This window comes from Plasmodium brasilianum, chromosome 8, assembly GCF_023973825.1.
Source record: "Plasmodium brasilianum strain Bolivian I chromosome 8, whole genome shotgun sequence".
Taxonomy (NCBI): Eukaryota; Apicomplexa; class Aconoidasida; order Haemosporida; family Plasmodiidae; genus Plasmodium; species Plasmodium brasilianum.
Genome location: NC_090121.1, coordinates 2,144,669 through 2,164,559, shown reverse-complemented (window position 1 = coordinate 2,164,559; position 19,891 = coordinate 2,144,669). Strand labels below are relative to the sequence as shown.

Here is a 19,891-nt window from a genome sequence, read left to right as displayed (position 1 = left end):
TGTGCACTTTCTATGAATATTTTTATTAATTTTTGTTTTTTTTTCTCAAATGTCCTCTTATGTAATCAAATTCCAAGTAGAGTTAATTAAAATATATTCAAGATATAAACGTTATATTGTATATGTATTTTAAAACTAAAATATTTTAAGGCTATTTCATATATTCCAAATCTGATATATATCATTTCTGTATTCTTTTCTTCTGATTGTTGTATTTTGTTTATTTTACTTTTTATTTTCTTCTTTAATTGAATTAATCCATAAATGATATTTAAATTACTTTATGTGTCCCTGCAAAATGAACATATATTCTGCGTTTTACGTTAATTATATATTTTTAAAGGAGTATTATGTTATATGGTAAAAACGTTACTTTAAATTCATATTTTGATTTTCGTTACTACATAATAATAATTCACAGTTTCATTCATCTAAATTATTTTTAATTCTCCTTTTTCTTTGTATTAGTCCATTTAGTGAGAATATGAATGTGGTAAAATATGTTTAATAGAAGAAAAAAATAAAAATAAATTATTTTATTAAAATTCATATCAGCTAGGTTTTAACACCTCCCATGTAGAATTATCCATATATGATATTCGCAGCTTGTTCACTATATCCGAAGAACCATTTTAAAATAACAAACATATGCTTTTGTTATTTAACAAATCAGTACTTTTTATAATGTATTTAAGTAGTACATGTATAAAATGTATTAATATTATAATAAAATATTCATTCGTTCCTAAAAAAAAGGATATATAATAAATGAAAGATACTCTTAAAATTGTTGCATGGAAACCATATGCATTTCTACTGCTTAATTAAATCAAGTACAAAATAATAGAGTATCTTTTAAAATACATCATGTTATAACTTATATAACCATTAAAAACAATGTTATGTATTTAAGAATTATCTATAAAAAAGTTATTTTTTATTATTTTGATAATAATTAAAAAGTTATCCTTATTAATATCTATGAATTACTACATTTTAATATAAACGTTTTATAATATTATATTCCTTTTAAGTTATATTTACTCGTTAATATATTTATAGACAAACATAAAAAATAGAGCATATAAATAAATATTTGTTCACACAAAATTATATTACTGCATTAAAGAATACATTTATTTTCCTTAAATTAATGAAGATGATTACTTCTGTTAATATATAAGATATAATTAGAAGTCAATTATTCTAAGAATAAACGGAAAATACAAGAAAAGAACTTCTGAATACTGACATTTAATATATGAGTACATTTAATTCATTATTTTTATTCTTTAATGATATAAAAAATAAATACATAACATATTTATTTATAAATTTTTAATACAATATATATTTAATAAATTTTTATAAAATTAAATTAAAATCACAATTAAGAACAATAATACAGTATAAGTATATTTATTTCTTTATCTAATACTAACGATTTTGATTCCCCAAAAAAGTAAACAGTTAAAGATAATCCATATTTTAAAATAATATTATTTTATTATTTATTTATAATTTAACATTTATATAATACAAAATAAAATCTAAAAATCATTTTAAAAATTTTTACAAAAATATATTTAGTTGCATATTTTTTATAAAATGTTTTATATGGAATTAATATGGCGGCATGTAAAAAAGGTAATAAATGTTTACATATAGCAATTCAACATGATACATTTTCTTCTTTTCATTAAGTACAAAACAGAGCATATTCATTTTTAATTTAAAAATAATAGTACATTTTTTTGTATTGTCATATAATTAATTATACTAGAGCAACTTAAAAAATAGAAGGCACCATTTAATATATTTTATATATTAATTAACATAAAACGTCACTAAAATTGCATTAAATATCCTACTATATATTAATTTTAAAGGATATGAATATGTTATTTATAAAAATCTATATAAACAAGAGTATATTAAGACGTAATGCTTAAATAAACAATAATAATACATTAAGACACGCATTTAAAAGCATGAAAACATTCAAATCCAAAAAAAAGGTAAGAACATACATTTTTTTTACCTCTGTGTATCTAAATAATCACATAAATGCAGATGAATTTATAAAATATAAGCAATTATAAATTTGCTTAATAAGTACATAACTACTAATTTTACCGATTTTACTCCCTATATAAGAATGATTTACCTATTGAAAATATCTGCAATTATTCATTTTACCTTTTCCTGAACTTGATTTTTCCACATTTTTAAAATTTTTTATAGTAAAAAACAACCGCTTACATTAGTGTAACATATAATATATAGATGGGTATAATATATATTAAAATACAATAAAAATTACTTAAATGAAAAGGTTTCCTAGTTGTTTCCTTTTCTATAAATGTGAACAAAAAAATTAATGGTAATTTCATAAATATATCACGCAAAGGTGTTGAACACACATTACAAAATATTTTTATCAATAAAATGAACGTCCCATATGTTGGTCTATAACTCAATGATAAAATTTTTTGATAACAACAACAAGTAAACAATAATTAGAGTGGTATATATCGTAATCCACATTTATTGTTTATTATTTTTTTTGTACTTCTTGTCTCTAAATGTTATGTTGATTTTATGAAAATTCATATAATCAAATTCTTTCAATATTTTTGGTTTAACATGGAAATAATTTTTTGTTTCAAATATACAGGATTTATTTTCCTTAGTTTGCATATTTACTCCACCATTATATAATAAATTTCTATCTAACTGTTTATTTTATTTTTTCCTTTTCTACAATTACTTAATTATCCCGTATATCTTCTTTTTATTCCTCTAACATTTGAACTTTTATCCTGTCTATGATTTACTAGTAATCTATAAAATATTGTATCTAATTTTCTATAACAGTTGTATTTCTTGTTCGACGATTTTTTAAGAGTACGCTATAAAACAAAGTAAATATTTATTATTTAAAAAAAATATATTATCTCGCTCTAAAGTACAGAATTAATACACATATAACACAAAATATATGTGAAAATAAAAATAACCTTAAATAATATTAACATATCATATCATTATTAAAATTAGTCCAGTTAACACTCTAAGTGTAATAAATTTCATAAAAAAAAATAACGTAATGTTTAAATCTATTATAAAAATTTTTAATCTTATAATATATAAGGAATTAGGAAAAAGTTAACAATAATATAATATATCCTTTTAATGATAAAGAATACTACTATTTATTTTTAATTTTTTTTTATTATTTAGTAAAAAATAAAATATAAGATATATATATTCAATTTTAGAGCATTTACCAGGAAATGTAATTTTAAAAATAAATTATTATTTATTATTTATATTTTAAATATTATGTAAAAAAAAATTAGCTTTCTTTAAAATACCAGAAATCCCATTCATTCTTACACATTCAAAATGAATAATTTGATTATTTAATTACATTTCTTCAGTGAAATAATTTTTCTATTAATCCTTTCAAAGTTAAATAAAAAAAATATATAATCCTTATTAATATTTTGAAATATAAAGTTTATTCAATACATAGTGTTTATGAAAAATGCACTGTTATATACATTTAGAGAAAGTAATTTTTATGTTTGAAGTTGTTTTCCTAAGTATAATTCTAATTTTATTAATATTATTTATTTGTTAACAAAGATTATTTACGGCTAAAACATATTAATTATTATAACAATAAAACAGCAATAATAATAAATAGAATAATATATAATTTGTACAATTTTATACGATTATATATTAATTCTTAAACTTGCATTTTTTATAGTCTACTATATTTATTAAAAAAATCAAATTAGTAACCCTAATTGTAAAAAAAAATATATTTTAAGGACAAGAAAAAACATGATTTTTTTACTTTTGTATTATAATTTTTGAAATGTATGTACTTTTAATTAACTTTAATATATATCAATATTTCCAAATAAAAAGATTTAGAATTTGTCCACTTTCTTTTTCATTTTTTTTAATAAAATGTATATATTTAGAAGAAATATTAATATAATAAAAAAAAAAGAAAAAGATATATTATCATTAAAAGTGCTATAAAATATTTATGAAATTATGTTAATTTAGAAGAATTTCAAATTGAACAAACAAATAAGAAAAAAGTGAAGTGTACAGAAATGTACATTGCAATAATGCAGCATAGAAACATGTTTTACTATATTATATGATTTAGAAATTAATATGTTATTTTCAGGGTTTATTTTTTATTTTATTCTTTCACATATTCATAATACGAATAATTTATTTTAGAGGTGAAGTATAATCACCATAGGTATATAAAAAATTAAAATTTATTAAATATACTTTTAACAGTAAAAATATGTTATATCTAACTATTTTTGTTACGTGTTGTAACCATGAGACTAATAATTATAAAAAAATTATATATCCAAAATTATTCCAATCTGAAAAAAAAAGTTGTATTATTGTTTTTTAAAAAATATATTTTCTTATAAAGGAAATAATTAAAAAAAGAAAAAAAAAGAAAAGATATTTACCTTATTGTATTTTTTTTTTTTTGTTTTATTATATATAAGTTTTTATTGCGGAATATGAAAAAAATCTTATTCTTTATCTTTGAACCCATTGTTTGAAGATTTCATTAGTTCACATTTAGTATGTCATTTAAAATATACGTTAAACTCATTTAAAAATTTATAATAATTCATATATAATTTATAAATTATATTATAAAATATTAAATGTTATATATATAATAAAATCCAGCTAAATATTTATTTCTAATTCATCATTTTTGGGAGTGTATAATTCTTATAAATATTTTTGGGAGCTGTCTTTTATTAATTATACATATATGTATATTTGTCTAAATTACTTATTATTTTGCAAAATGAATAAATTCTGTAAATATCCTTTAAAGTTTTTATAATATATTTAATTTTCTTCGTCCAATATTTTATATAGCAAGTGAATTATATAATATTATCCACATATATATATTCTTATTTTTCATGCAATACATTTTTCATTCAACGCCAAATTCAATAATTTTTCCATAAATACATTCTTCTACATGTATCATTTACATTAATGTATTATTCTTTTTGTAGTTACTGTTTTTAACGTTGTACTAGTACAAAGTAATTGATTATTATGTCTTTAATATTATTGTCTATGAAATAGTAGAAATATTTTCATATTCACAGTGGCAATTTAGTTAATAATTTTTGAATTATTACTAATCTTTTAAAATTTTTATTATATAAAAAAAAAAGTGTTACTTTTTTTCACATGTAATATATGAAACTTACCACTAATATTGATATAAATATATATATTTTAATTAATAATTCAACTGAATAATAATTTACTGTTATATTCATGTACATTTTATAATTTTATGAGTTTGATTAATATCTAACACTACAGTGACTTATTTTTTTTTTTTATTTTATCCCATTTTATTTGTATAATATTCAATATATTCATATATTTCATAGATTAACATGTATTTTTTTTATATTACACAAAAAAAGTTAGGCTACATTAATTTCACCCTGTTAATTTATGTTTAGTCATTTCATAATTAATTTTTCCCCTAATATCTCCTTTTATTTATATATTATTTATAAACTATAAATTTTTTATATATCGAAATGTTTATTATATAAATTGGTTGCATTATTTTTTTTACTAATTAATATCCTTAATTAATGATTTGTCTACGTCAATATAGTACCATATTTACCCCATTCACAGAATATTTTTCTTCTTGCAGCAACATTTTTTTTTCGCTGCCTTATATAAAACTTCATACTTTATAACATAAATTTTATAAAGTATATTAAAGAATAATATATAGAGATAGATAGAAAATCCCATTCTCATGCATTTAACTGATATATATATCAATAATATAAAAAGTATATAATGTACATTAACATTATGAATTCATAAGGTTATTAAAATATAAATTACTGAGTAGAATGAAATATTTATATTATAGAATGAAATACGTATTTTTTTACCATAACGATGAAACGAAACAAATAACGTTCGCAACGTAGAAGCTATGATGAAATTTCAGATAATATTGGAATTATATATAATAGTAATTGTTTCTAATATACAAGAAGTCCCAATGCCAATTTGTGTTAATAAATTAGAATTATCTTATAGTTGTTAATGTTTAGATAAATTTTGATGTTTATTTCATATGGTTTTGAGAGTTTTTAGTATATATTTACTTGGAAAGTTATATTCTCTTCCCCTTCATTGCGGACTTCCACACCTACATTTTCCATTCTGAAATAAGCTGGAACATATAAGTTCTTAAAGGTAATATCCTTAAATTATCTTTTCTTCGTCTTTTTTATTTCTACCTTACTCTGAATTTTTTCACGTTGATAATACAACATCCGCTCTAGTGAAAATTAAGCATTTTACTATTTATATATTAGATTCCTTTTCCCCGATTTTTCTGAATTTTTAAAGGAATTTTCGTATACCAGCGGAGAACTCAACTTTAGCATTACGATATATTTCATTACAAGATTCATGCTTTATAATATTAAAATTCCATATACATGTATCTATTTTATTGTTTGTATTGCAATAGCTGTTGCAACAATTAATTTATTAGAATATTGGGAATATTTTATAACTATTTAATACAAATTTTCATGAATTTTTTCTTACATATATAGGAGAAATGTTGTCTAATTCGAGGTTATTTTATCCAAAACGTAAAAGTAAAATAAGATCATATTCATTTTGCCACATATCCAACATATTTGTTCATTGATGATTATATACTATTTAATCCTAATTTGATAATTATATTTTTTTGGATATGATTTATATTATAAGTTATATGAAGACTATATTTTAAGAAATTAATAAGGTTTTCTACTCATGTCATTGTTTACCCGTTTCAAAAAACTTCAATAAATTCACAATTTCAGATTTACTTTTCCATTAAATATAAATATGATTTAGCTGCTATATATTAAGCATTAACAAAACATTAAATGAAATTATTATACTGTTTCATTAGTATAATTAAAATAAGTAAAAATATTTTTCCTATACAAACTTACAACGCATGGTGTATTATAACCTTAAAATATTATTAGACAATAAAATAAAATTTATAATTTTACATATAAGATATAATATTAGTATATCTCATATTTTTTTTTATTTAAAAATAAAAAACAATAGAGGATAAATTAAAGCAAAAATATAACTCTAAAATTACAGAAAAAGAAAAAAAAAAAAAAAAATATATATATATATATATATAAAGTTAAGAAGAAAATTATATATATGTCGATTACACTTCTTTTTTACTGTTTTTATTATTCCCACTGAATAGAAATGTTTATTTACCCCATTTTTGTATTCTTAATATCTTTGAACTAAATCAGATTAAATGCTTTAAAACATTACATAAATGAAGCTTATGCTACATAGTATTCTGGATTAAATCTGTTGTTGTTCGGGTTGACATACGTATGTTATAAGGCTCGCTGAGTTAGTAGTTTTGTGCTTAAATAATGAAGATTGCCCTTAACTTTGTTTTTCCTTTTTTCAATTTTACTTAAATATGTTCCAAAGGGATTAAACGAATACACAAGTGAACGAACAACAACAACAATAAATAAATAAATGAAATGATAAATCAAAAAATATACGCATTGTAATTATATCAAATTATTGTAACGGTGACAAGCTCATATAAAAAGGATAAATTAATAAATTTTTGTGATGAAAAAAAACCTTATTTAATTTTTTTTGGCATTTCTTTAAAATAATCACAAAATTAGTATAGAATAAAGTGTACAGTATATGATTCACACTTTTATTTTATTAAATATCATTATATAGACTCATTTCATTTTACTCATTATTTTTAAGTAATCGATATTATTTGTTAAACTGTATATATATATATACATACATATGAACACATACACTATGTATTGGATTATAGGATAAAGAAAAATAGTTAATTATTATACAGTAATATATCCTTATAGATTTGCTTATTTAATACCAACGTAACATAGCTTTATCACATTTAATGTATAAAAGTTAGATACTTTGAGAAAACACGAATTCAAAAACATACTAAAAATACTATTTATTTATAAAAAAATAATTTCAGTAATAAAAAACTTACCTTTATTTATATATAAAAAATATAAAACTGAAAAACAAATATTTTAAAATTTTTATTTTCATTTTTCATTTCCTACTGTTTTTTTTCCTTACACAAACTATAATATCTTGAATAACAATAATAGCACTATTTATATTGTTACTTGATATAAATAAAGTATAATGTTAACTCCGTTGCAGATAAAATATTTAATGCATCAAAATAACGTAACTAAACACATTTTTTTACTTCTAATACAAAAATTAAATGAAATACTTAGATTTTTTATAGAATACATAAATGCTAAATTCAATATAATTTTTTAACAGACATTAATATGTTCTATTTTGTGCATTTTAAATATTGTATATTCAGAAGTAATGATTTTATTTTAGATAATGTTAGAAATCTATAATATTTTCAATCAATTTGGTATTTATTGATTTTATTTTATTTTGCTTTTAGTACTAATAAATAAAAAAATACATATATATTCAAGAAACAGTGTAGTTCATTTATTTATAATACCAAATTAATTACTGCACACTAAAACATCTACATAAAGGTAATAAAATAAAGTAAAATACAAATAGAATAATTAAATAATTAATAATAAACCTCATCTTTTTTTCTTTTTATTTACATCTATAAATGGATGAATATTTACTAGATAAATTTTTTCTTTATAAATGAATTAATGTTTATTAGCTATTAATAAAAACAAATATTTCTCTTTGAATCCTTTTATATTAAATTTATATAAAAGAACACATAATACAATGTAAAAGGTGCAATTGTTTTTTTTTGTTTTTTTTTAATATTTTTTTTATCATTTACATGTTTTCAGCATCATATTAAAAACAGTAATAACGCACGCTGAATTTTCTATGTTTTATTTACATTTAATACTTTTTAACTCTAAATTTGTAAAGTAGTCTTTTAAATAAAAAATCTGTATAAATTACGAATATAATTTTTTATTATCTGTTGTAAAAATAAATGTACATTGAAAAAAAAATAATAGTATAATATATAAATAAATAAAATATTTCATATAAATTCAGGATAAATCTTGTTCATTCTAGATTTTTTTTTTTTTTCTGCTAATTTTGATCTTATAAAATAAAAAATAATTCTTTAAAATCTTCGTCGAAACATATTTAAAAAATATTTTACTTGAATTTATCAATTTTTGTTTTTAATGGTCTTAGAATTGAAAAAATAAACAAAACTTTTAAGAAAGTACAAATATCCTTGTTAAATAAAAAAAAAAAAAGCTTTAAAAAAAAATGTTCACAAAAAATACCAGTAAAATGTTAAAAAAAAAAAAATTTCTATTTTTAAAATATGATGTTTAATTTAGTTGTTTTTCTTCTCATTGTATCACATTGCGTGTGTATTTTTAAAACATTTATAAAGCAACATATAACAAATAACAGTTCAAAATTTACGGTGTTAATATTCTTTATATCGCTATATTAGTTGAATTATTGACTTCATATATAAATATACATGGTCCGCAAAAAATCAAAAGAGTTTAGTTCTTAAATTATTATACAAAATATATACCTAATATTTTAGTTATAAGATAAAAATAAAACTATATATATGTGTTAAATAATTTTATTTTGTAAACAAAGATTTTAATAGTTTAGATTATATTATGTCTAAAACTTTTTATATATATAATATAAATTTATGTAACATATTATAATTTTGTTACTACCATATTTTATTCCCTCTACATTTTAATTAATAAGTTTTATTAAACATAATTTTCAAAAACAGTACATTCAGATAATTAGAGGAAAATTTATAATATATTTTTATTATATATTTTGTGACTGATTTAATTATACAAGTTCTAAAAATATTTTTCGAGTGTATTCTAGTGTGTATTTGATTAATAGAATTTTATCCCATAATATATCTTTATTAATGCAATATTTTATCAATTTATAGTATACTAAAATCTATTTATATTTTGAAATAAAATATTTGTATGTTGAACTATAATATTTATATAATATTTTCCATTAAATACACATTAAACCCTTTCTTAGTTGTTTTATTAGAATAGCATGAATTAATAATATTTTTAAGTATAACTTTTACTAAAATATATTTTCTTTAATTATAACTCTTTTTTAAATATATTGTTGTCTTGTGCCCCAATATGTACTATGGTTATATTTATTTAAATAAAAAATCTAAATATATTATATATTGACATAACGGAAAATAATTAAGAGGATATAAATTAACATTTTACTTATTATTACTGAAAATGTCATATATATATAATACCTTAATTATAACATTAGTTTTAACAACTTTAAAAAATTCATTATAAAAACGAAATAAAGAAATTCGCATCTTTTTTACTAAAACTAATATTTTTTCATGTCTAATATGGACATTAAAATATTCCGACGAGGAATACTAGTCATTGTACTTAAATTTTTTTCTTTTTTATTTTATATTTCTATATAGGAAGAAAATTTTATCCAAATAATATATATATATATATATACATTTTTTGAATGTTTAATATGAACCTTTACTTTTATTCAACCATCTGTGATAGATTATGGAACAAGAAATTAAACAGATATGACCTAGTAAACGTTAAATTTAACAATTTGTTAAGCGGTGAAATAATAGATTCGGTGAGAGATAAATATAAACTCTTAAAGAAAAAAATAATTGATTTAGAAGAAGCAAGTACTGAAAAATATGAAAGAAAACTATATGCATTAGAGCATAACAACAATTTTCAAAAAGATAATGAATCATTATGCGGTGATGCTTCTTCCCCAGAACTTGATTATTTGATGGAAAACTCAGAATTTTAGGGATAGGAAGAATTTGACTTTGAACTTAATTTAAAAGAAAAATATTCTACATTAGAACATTATGATAATATTCAGAAAAATAAAAACGTACCCAAATCTATAAAAAATTCGTACTAAAAAAATGACTCATCTGTATGCCATAACAAATCAAGAAATAAATTTAATTTTATTAATTATATGGATAAAATGAGTGGTACTCTAAAATATAAGCAAAATCAGCGAAGTAAATCTATAATGTTTTAAATCTTTATGTGATTAGCAATAATGTTAACCGCAATCATAATTGTAGGCACAGTTTCAGTTAAAGCTGTAGCTATAATTCCAATCTCTTTAGTCTCTTCAGTCTAAATTTGATTCTCTACATCTATTCCCTCACAAATATGTCTGTTACTATTTTATATTATAATCCACTATTTATTCGTATTCCTAGTAATACTTTTTTAATATTATGTTACGCAGATATGGATAATACAATTTTTTTAAAATAATACACATAAAATTATCTCATAGATTAATCCAAGTCCAGTAAAAAATGGGAAAAAACTATTCATTCTAAAAAATTAATTTTATAAATTTACTATAGTAATTCTAAAGTGAATAAAATTTTATATGATCAGTTGTAAAAAATATATGACGACAATACAATTATATAATACATGAATTATTTATATTTTTATATTTCATCTTAAAAAATGTTCTTCATATAACTATATTTGTCTTTTAATATAAACAATTATTTGTATTTTAATTTTTAGTTTAAATTATTAAAGTTTCACAATTATTGTAAAAATATACTTTATGGCAATTTATTTGTATATAAATATATATATTTTTTCTTAATTTTTCTAAAAAAAATAAACATTTAAAGATAAAAAAATATAACAATGTGCACTAAAATTACATTAAATCATGTTTTTTTCTTTGAAAATAAACGTAGTTCTTCCTTTTAATGCTCATAAATATTGTTCACCTATTAATTAATAGTCATCAGTAAATTAGATAAATAAAATATAATTATTAATTTACGATATTTATTTAATGTGTAGAATGCATAATTTTTTTTTGCTCTTTTTTTGTTTTAAGCTTTTATATTTGTTTAATAATCAACATAGTATTATTTTATATGTATATATACTTAGATCCAACTATTTTAAAATTTTATTATCATTCTAAGTAGAAATAAAATAATGTATTGAAAATTCGTTAAGATAAATCAATATTTATTAGATTTTCATTAATTGAATGTGTGTGTCAACTGTTTCCTTACAGTTCTAAATAATATAGAATCTTTATCTTTTATTTAGTTAACTTTTTTTATTTATGAATATTTTTCATAACATTAAATCAAGCTAAGCACATATATATTCTACCATTTTTCATTATATTAGATAAAAAAAATACAATTCCAAAACTAATGATAAATTTATTTTATATATATTCCATAAAATATGACAACAATGAATAGCTCCTGTATCAGAAAAATCAAATATAAAATTATAATTACTTTCATGATACATGAATAATGCTAACTTTTTGTTCCTCATTCAAAATGAAATCTACGTTAACACTTCGTTAATACTGGTAATTCATGTATTTATTTAAATACCTCTTTATATTTGATAAAGATAAAGTCTTTTTTTTTTTTTCAAATTTTGTAAAATCATTATTCTTCTAATACCATTCACACGATTACATATATAATTTAAAATGTGATAATTCTTAAAAGTTGTTACTTTACGTAAATTAGTATATCATTAATAATAATGTTTTCAGGGTAAACGATATTTTTCCACATAACATATAAACCTACATAAGTATATTAGTTTATTTTGTGCTTGCTTCCTAAATATTTCTATATGCCTTCCATAATTCATTTAATACATTAATATGTTTATTTATCCTAATTTAAATGTATTTTCTTTCACATATTAAAAGTTAAAACATATTTTTAAAAAGAAAAAATTTTGAAGTAACCATAATATTTTTAAATTATACAAAATTATAAAAAAATATATAAAATGTTATATATTTATATTTTACTACACTATATATTCTTCTATATTTCACTTCATTAATTTTACCAGAAAATTTTAATTAATTATTTATTTTTCAACCTGAAATTCTCTTATTTTATTTTTTTTAAATCCACGTACTCCAAAAATATATAAGTAATTGTCTTTCGATTTTAATAATCTTTCGTTTACACATTACTTTTTTTTGTTCAACTCTTGTATGAATACGCCTATTAACTTCCTAACAATTAAATGTAAGTTATCTAATAATTATTTAGTTGACTCTTAATATTTCATCATTAACTACTAGAATGATATTAGATATACAATCATATAAAAAAGAATTTTCAGAATATTTAATTTATATAGAGATATATGTAAATTTAAAATTTGCCATAAATATTTAAAAAAAAATGCTAATTTATATTGATAATTTTGATAATTGTATGATATTTTTACTAATAGTTTGTACAAAATAATATAAATATGCATATGAATATACATATCTATTGGGAAGATGTGTAATTTGCATTCTTATTAATCAAGTACTGTTAATATAATCAGATAAAATATTTGTTTTTTTACTAAATAAGTATAATTAATAAATACATAACATAATATAGATCATAAAGGATAAGATCTACATATTTATAGTAAATATAACAATGTTGAATTTATTTTAAAAAAAATTTAATTTATCAATATTTGTGGTTTATAAAATATATCCATTCTGAACACTTATTTTTGTGTCAACTTTCTATTTTTTTTTTTTTTTGACATTTTCCAAAAAGTTATATTATAATATATGACATGAAGTATTATTAAAATATTTTAACTTTTCTTTTATTAAAAATTCTTTCGAATAATTCTATTATGCTATTTTAATTTATAAACTTTTCCAATAATGCAAGTACAATTATTCTGGTATTAGAGTAATAAAATAATTATTTATGCTTAATATTGTTTATTGCTTGTGCATTATTAGCAATTTATTATTTTTTAAATTAATATAATTCTTTTTTAATTGTTTTCCTTATTTTCTATTTCTTTTAATAATTAAAACCTATAAATATTTTTAATTTTTGATGTTTTCTTAACATAAAGTTCAATGTTTTTCTAGCTCATCCAATATCTGCATCAAGGACAACTGGATATCATAAAAATAATGTTTTTCATTTTTTTTGATAAATATAATATTCAGTTATTCTAAAAAATATACGTATACTTGTTAACGGTTTATTAATTATCGTGTTATATTACAAGAAAAAAATGCGTTATATAAATAAAATAATAAATGTGAAAATATAAGTAACTTAATATATTCATATAATGCTTATTTATAAAATTTATATTTATGATATTATTTTGATTTCCCTAATTGTACTATATGAAACATATGAAGGTATAATTTCTATTCGAAATTTCTTTATTATTTAATAAACTACTCAAATGCACTGTATATATATTTTAACATAGAACATATAGATGTATCTTTAAATGTGTTCTAATAATAAAATTAATTTATCAGTATCATATATTTATTGAAATGTATTATAATATTACATTGTATACAAATGATTCATTTTTTTTTTTTCTCTTTTTTTTTAATTAAATTTTAACTGTTCATATGAATTATCCCAAAATTTGAAATATACGTTTATTATACCACCTATTAATTGTATTAATAATGTATTTAATATACATTTATTCCTAAAAGATCAACATATGTAACAAAATTGCACGTAAATATTATATAATATTAAAATATGAACAGTTCTTATTAAGAAAATACAATACTCATTTGTTCACATTCTCTTAATGTATAGTACATATATAACTTTATATTATTTGTTAAATAAAATAAAAAAAAAGGATATATGATCTTGTATTAACTTTCTTATTTCATAAAATTTGTATTTTGCATATTAATAAATCTCTATATTATATATTGCTATATAATTAAATATTCAAGAAATATAATCACTTATGAAGTATTTATTTGTTATCCTCTACATATATCAGCACTCAAAATATCTCACAGAAAAAAACTTAACAAAAATACAAAATGAACTTTAAAAAGAACAGTATATGTATATATACATTTCTAATAAAACATAATCAGATGTAACAAAAAAAAAAAATTACAAAAGCTATATTCGTATATGAAAATATTCATATATGGAATTCGCAAAAAATTAAAATAAATTATTTTTATAGTATAAATTATTATTTTAAATACCATATAAATTTTAAGTGTAAGTTGTATACATGATAGAAATAAACACGTGTCTTTTCTCTTTAATATATATAAAAATTAATTATGGTAACAACTCCTCTATAAAAATTAAAATATATATAGCAATAATATGTTAAAGCGAAACATAATTTAGAATATTATTATTCTCAAAAAATTCTGCGATTTCTTAAATTTTCTAGAAGTTCTAAGAAAAATAATGATTTTTATAAGTTTTAACACAATTTAAAATGACATTATATTACTTAATGCTCAAAAAAATACCGTATACACTAAAACATTAGATATTGCAAAATAGAATGAAATAATATCGAATAATATAACTCAACAAAGACATTTCTCTCTACATAAATATATTTTAAATTTTCTCATAATATACTTCCATAAGACAAATGTTTAGTTTCATTTTGATGCTTCACCCCATGGCATAATACTAATTCAATGTATTTATCGATTTTCTTTAGAAATATTCAGAACAGTTTAGTATATTTTTTATATTTACAATAAGTTTTTGTATTTTTTAAATGTTCTGTTATCGGTGTTCCATATTTTATTTTCAAGTAACTTATAAAATTTAATATTAATAATTTTTTTATATATATAAAAATTTCTTAAAAACTTCAGGATCTTAGATTATCATATCATAGTTCTTCGTGGTATAGCTTCAATTTTCCAAATAAATTTTTATATTCTTCAAAATATTTTTCATCTTTCTCATAATCTTCATTTAAAGATAATACATTTTTTTTTTTTGAATATTTATATTATACTTAATTTATATATCCTAATTTTCTCAGTGTTCCAACAAATTCCAAAATGAATGCACTATATAGGTTATATTTGTTCTCTTCTTGTATATTATGAGCATTATACTATATATATATATTAATATAAAAATTCGTTATTTAAAAAAAAATATATTTATATCTATCTTAATAAAAATTTTTGTATGTCCTTAATAAATTATAGCATAGAAAAGGTGTAGAAAAAGAGATTACATATGTAATTGTTTATTTACACCAGTAAAAATAATAAAATGTCTCAATTAAAAGAGTTCATGTACGGATTTTAATAAAAAAAAAGAAAAAATATATGTTATAGCTTTTAAATTACTTCCTTAAAGTCTCAAAAAACTTTGTAATAATAAGCTTTCCATCAACATTATGCGTATACTAGCATGATGTTCAGTGGTTTAGTTATTGTTACATTTCATAGTAACTATTTCAACATAACAAAATAAAATGTGAATTATTGTAATAAACCCTCATTGTTTTTTTAGTGTAAACGTAAAACAATTTTAATAATTTACTTACATATTACTATTATTGGAAATATTTAGACAGGAAAGTATTTGGAAAGATGAAATTTCACAAATTTTCATTAAATTATTTGGTTGAACATATAATTAATACGATTCATTATTACATTTATCCGTTAATATCCATACAAATACATGATAAATATAGTTCACATGTTATTCTGTTAACAGACATACAACGACAATTTATAATATAAAAATTGGAACATAATTTAGTTTCAAGAATACACAACAATAGTACGTTTAACTTATTTCAGTTTAATTTATGTAAACAACAAAAAAGAGTGGTCTTTAAACTTTATTTAGCCAAAATGTATTCTGAAATAAAATAACAAAGAATATTTGTTATTATATAATTTTTTTTTTTTGCAGGTTTCCTAGTATAACTAGAATAACACTTCCATTAATACATATATAAATATTTTGAGATTTGCATTAAAAATATAAAATCAATTTATTACTTATAAATAAAGATAAAAGTAAAAATAGTAGATACTCATGTATTGAATGAAAGCATCATATTTCAGAAAAAAATATTATATGGGTATAAAAAACATATTTTATATTAATACTTCTAAACTTTTCAGTTTTCTCAATGTTGCGATTATGTTTATAATACTTAAGACTTTTAATATTTTTATTATTTATTATCATTTATGACAAAATATTTATAATGGTGTACTATTTTTTTACTATTTAATATCTATATTAGCATATTCTAAACAAAAGTTTATTGAACATTTGATCAAAATATATTTTCCTTATACATTGTTCATTTTTGTTATTTCATTGATATCCTTAATTAAATTTAATATTTACATTATTTTTATTTCCTTCTTGGAATATAAAATTCAGAGTTTTAACAATAGAAAAAAAAAAAAAAAAAACTTGTAATAAATAAAAATTATCTTTTTATTTTTCTAGTATAAACAAGTTAGAATTTCATGATGTAGAAAATCTATTTAAATTATTTCAATTTCCGTTAACTTTATATTCATAATTTCACCTAATATATATTGCACTAGAATAATTTTTAGACACTAAAACTAACTAAATAATTTTATATTAATCTTAATTTAACTCTTATATTTTTTTAACTAAATACTTTTAAAATATGATTATTTTTTAAACTATTCTAACATATTCTACGAAAAAAACTTTCATTTTGGAATACATTTATAAATTCCCTGATTTATTTAACCATTACAATAAATATTTGAACTATAAACTCTAAAACAAGACGTAATTATTTTTAAATTAAAACTATTAATTCATTTTTTTTTAATTAAATAAGCAAATAATTATTTAAGATTAAAAAAATATTTTAAAAATAATTAATATTACTTTTTACGTGAAAAAATATAAATTGGTGTAAAATATCAACAAAAATACATAAATACAAACTTCAAATACAAATTTTAAGGTAAACACATATATATTTTTAAAACATTTTGTTAAATAAAGAAATATATATATAAACCATTAAACGGTGTTAAGATAAGAAAATGTTTAAAAAAAAAAGGCGAGAATTATAGTAACCAATATATTAACAAAAAAATTAAAGATTTATATTTTTGCTATTGCATATAAAATAGGACATATATGTAAGGGTGAGCTTATAATATTTAACGAATTATAGTTATATTTAATTATTGTCCGCATTTCACAGGAAATTTTCGATAGTTATTGGTAAAAGAGTTTAATTTGATGAAAGGAGAATATTTCGTATAATTCAATCTACTTTTTATATGTCCTAATTTATCATACTTTTCAATTTTTGTAGAGGCATAAATAATCGCTGTTATAACTATGATCCCCAATATGGCGAATACTATAACTAATGGATGAAAACTATCCAATGAAAAAAAAACATAATCCTTAAAATTCAAATGATCTAATTTCCTTAAAGCAATTATTGCTAATGCAAATGCTACAAATGGGACAGAAAAAACATATAACACTTTTTTTTTTTTCTTTATATTTTTTCCTAATAATTTCAAATACTTATCCTTAGCAGAACTATCCTTATTAATATAATATATTTTGTTGATCAATCGTTTATCAAAGTATGAATTTTTTCTATTGTTTTCAGGGGATTGTCTTTCCCTAGCTTGTTCAAAGCTTTCTGTATTATTTACTGAAAGTACTTTTTGGTGTTTCGTTTTTTCTCTAGTTACTTTTCTAAAATTATATCCACATAATTTTTTGTACTCTTCAACAGTTGGGGCATCACCTTTTAACCATACAACGTCTGAATAAATTTGTTGTTTATATACTCCTAGTAATCTACATGTTCTTGTATCAAAATCCCTACCAGGGTTGCACTTGTCCAAATATGGGTTACTTGTACGCTAAAAAAATAGTTTTAAAATTTGTTATTTGAAGTATAAATAATCGAATTCTAAAAAAATAGTACTAATGAAAATAAAACAAGATAAATATGAATAATGTAAATAGCCTTAAATAATACTATCATACCATATATTTGTTAATATGGTATATCCACGTTAAATGGATAAATATAGTAATTTTTATAAAAAAGAGTAACTTCATTATTTGTTTCATCATACAGATTTTTAATATTGTGACATATTCAATTAAGAAAAAATTAACAATAATATTATAAAGAAAGCTATATTTATTTAAAAAATATCTTTATTGTTTTTACTTAAAAAACTAATAAATTGTTTATAACTATAACTTTTTTACAATACAGTCTAAGAAAATGTAACCTCATAAATTTATTATAAAATTTTTACCATATTATCATTTATAAGGTATTAACATTAATTAAAATAACATAATTTAATTATATTTACAAATACTCAAAATATATAATACTATTATTTAGTATAGCACACTAATTAAATTATTTTTCTATCAATTCTTTTAAAAATAGAATAAAACAAAAAAAAACATACTATTTCTTAATGTTTCGAAATTTTGAATTTGCAACATACGATATATAAAATATTGTCAAATTGTACTATATAATAATATAATAAACTACTAATTTTAATGATGCTTTCTTACAAATAATTTTATAAACGTTACATTTTTGAAAAAGTATTTATTATTCTTAAATATCAATTATTATAGCAATATAACAGTACGTACAACTGGAAAAATAATTACTTCGTACTACTTTTTGCTCTAGGTCAGTTATAAAACTTGTATTTCATATATTTTTATTATATATTTAAATATTTAATTTTATACAATGACAGTTAATTCATCAAAAAAATATATTTTAAAAGCTAATAAAAGCATATTTTTTATTTTTATAGTATAAATTTTAAAAATTATATT

General features: G+C 19.1%; 3 protein-coding genes across 3 annotated transcripts; 1 reads left to right on the top strand and 2 right to left on the bottom strand.

The window, feature by feature from the left end:
* Nucleotides 1-2,547: 2,547 nt before the first annotated feature.
* Nucleotides 2,548-6,284, bottom strand: MKS88_002595 (uncharacterized protein; the record flags this gene model as incomplete). The annotated part of the gene is made up of 3 exons (XM_067215615.1): nt 2,548-2,732; nt 2,816-2,912; nt 6,228-6,284. The coding sequence occupies 3 exons, from the start codon at nt 6,282-6,284 to the stop codon at nt 2,548-2,550; spliced, it is 339 nt and encodes a 112-aa protein (XP_067074025.1).
* Nucleotides 6,285-10,695: 4,411 nt separating this feature from the next.
* On the top strand, nt 10,696-10,998 carry MKS88_002594 (uncharacterized protein; the record flags this gene model as incomplete). The annotated part of the gene is made up of 1 exon (XM_067215614.1): nt 10,696-10,998. One exon carries the CDS (start codon nt 10,696-10,698, stop codon nt 10,996-10,998), a length of 303 nt encoding a protein of 100 aa, XP_067074024.1.
* Nucleotides 10,999-18,231: 7,233 nt separating this feature from the next.
* Nucleotides 18,232-19,147, bottom strand: MKS88_002593 (uncharacterized protein; the record flags this gene model as incomplete). Its single annotated transcript, XM_067215613.1, has 2 exons — nt 18,232-18,933; nt 19,061-19,147. 2 exons carry the CDS (start codon nt 19,145-19,147, stop codon nt 18,232-18,234), a joined length of 789 nt encoding a protein of 262 aa, XP_067074023.1.
* Between the last annotated feature and the right edge of the window lie 744 nt (nt 19,148-19,891).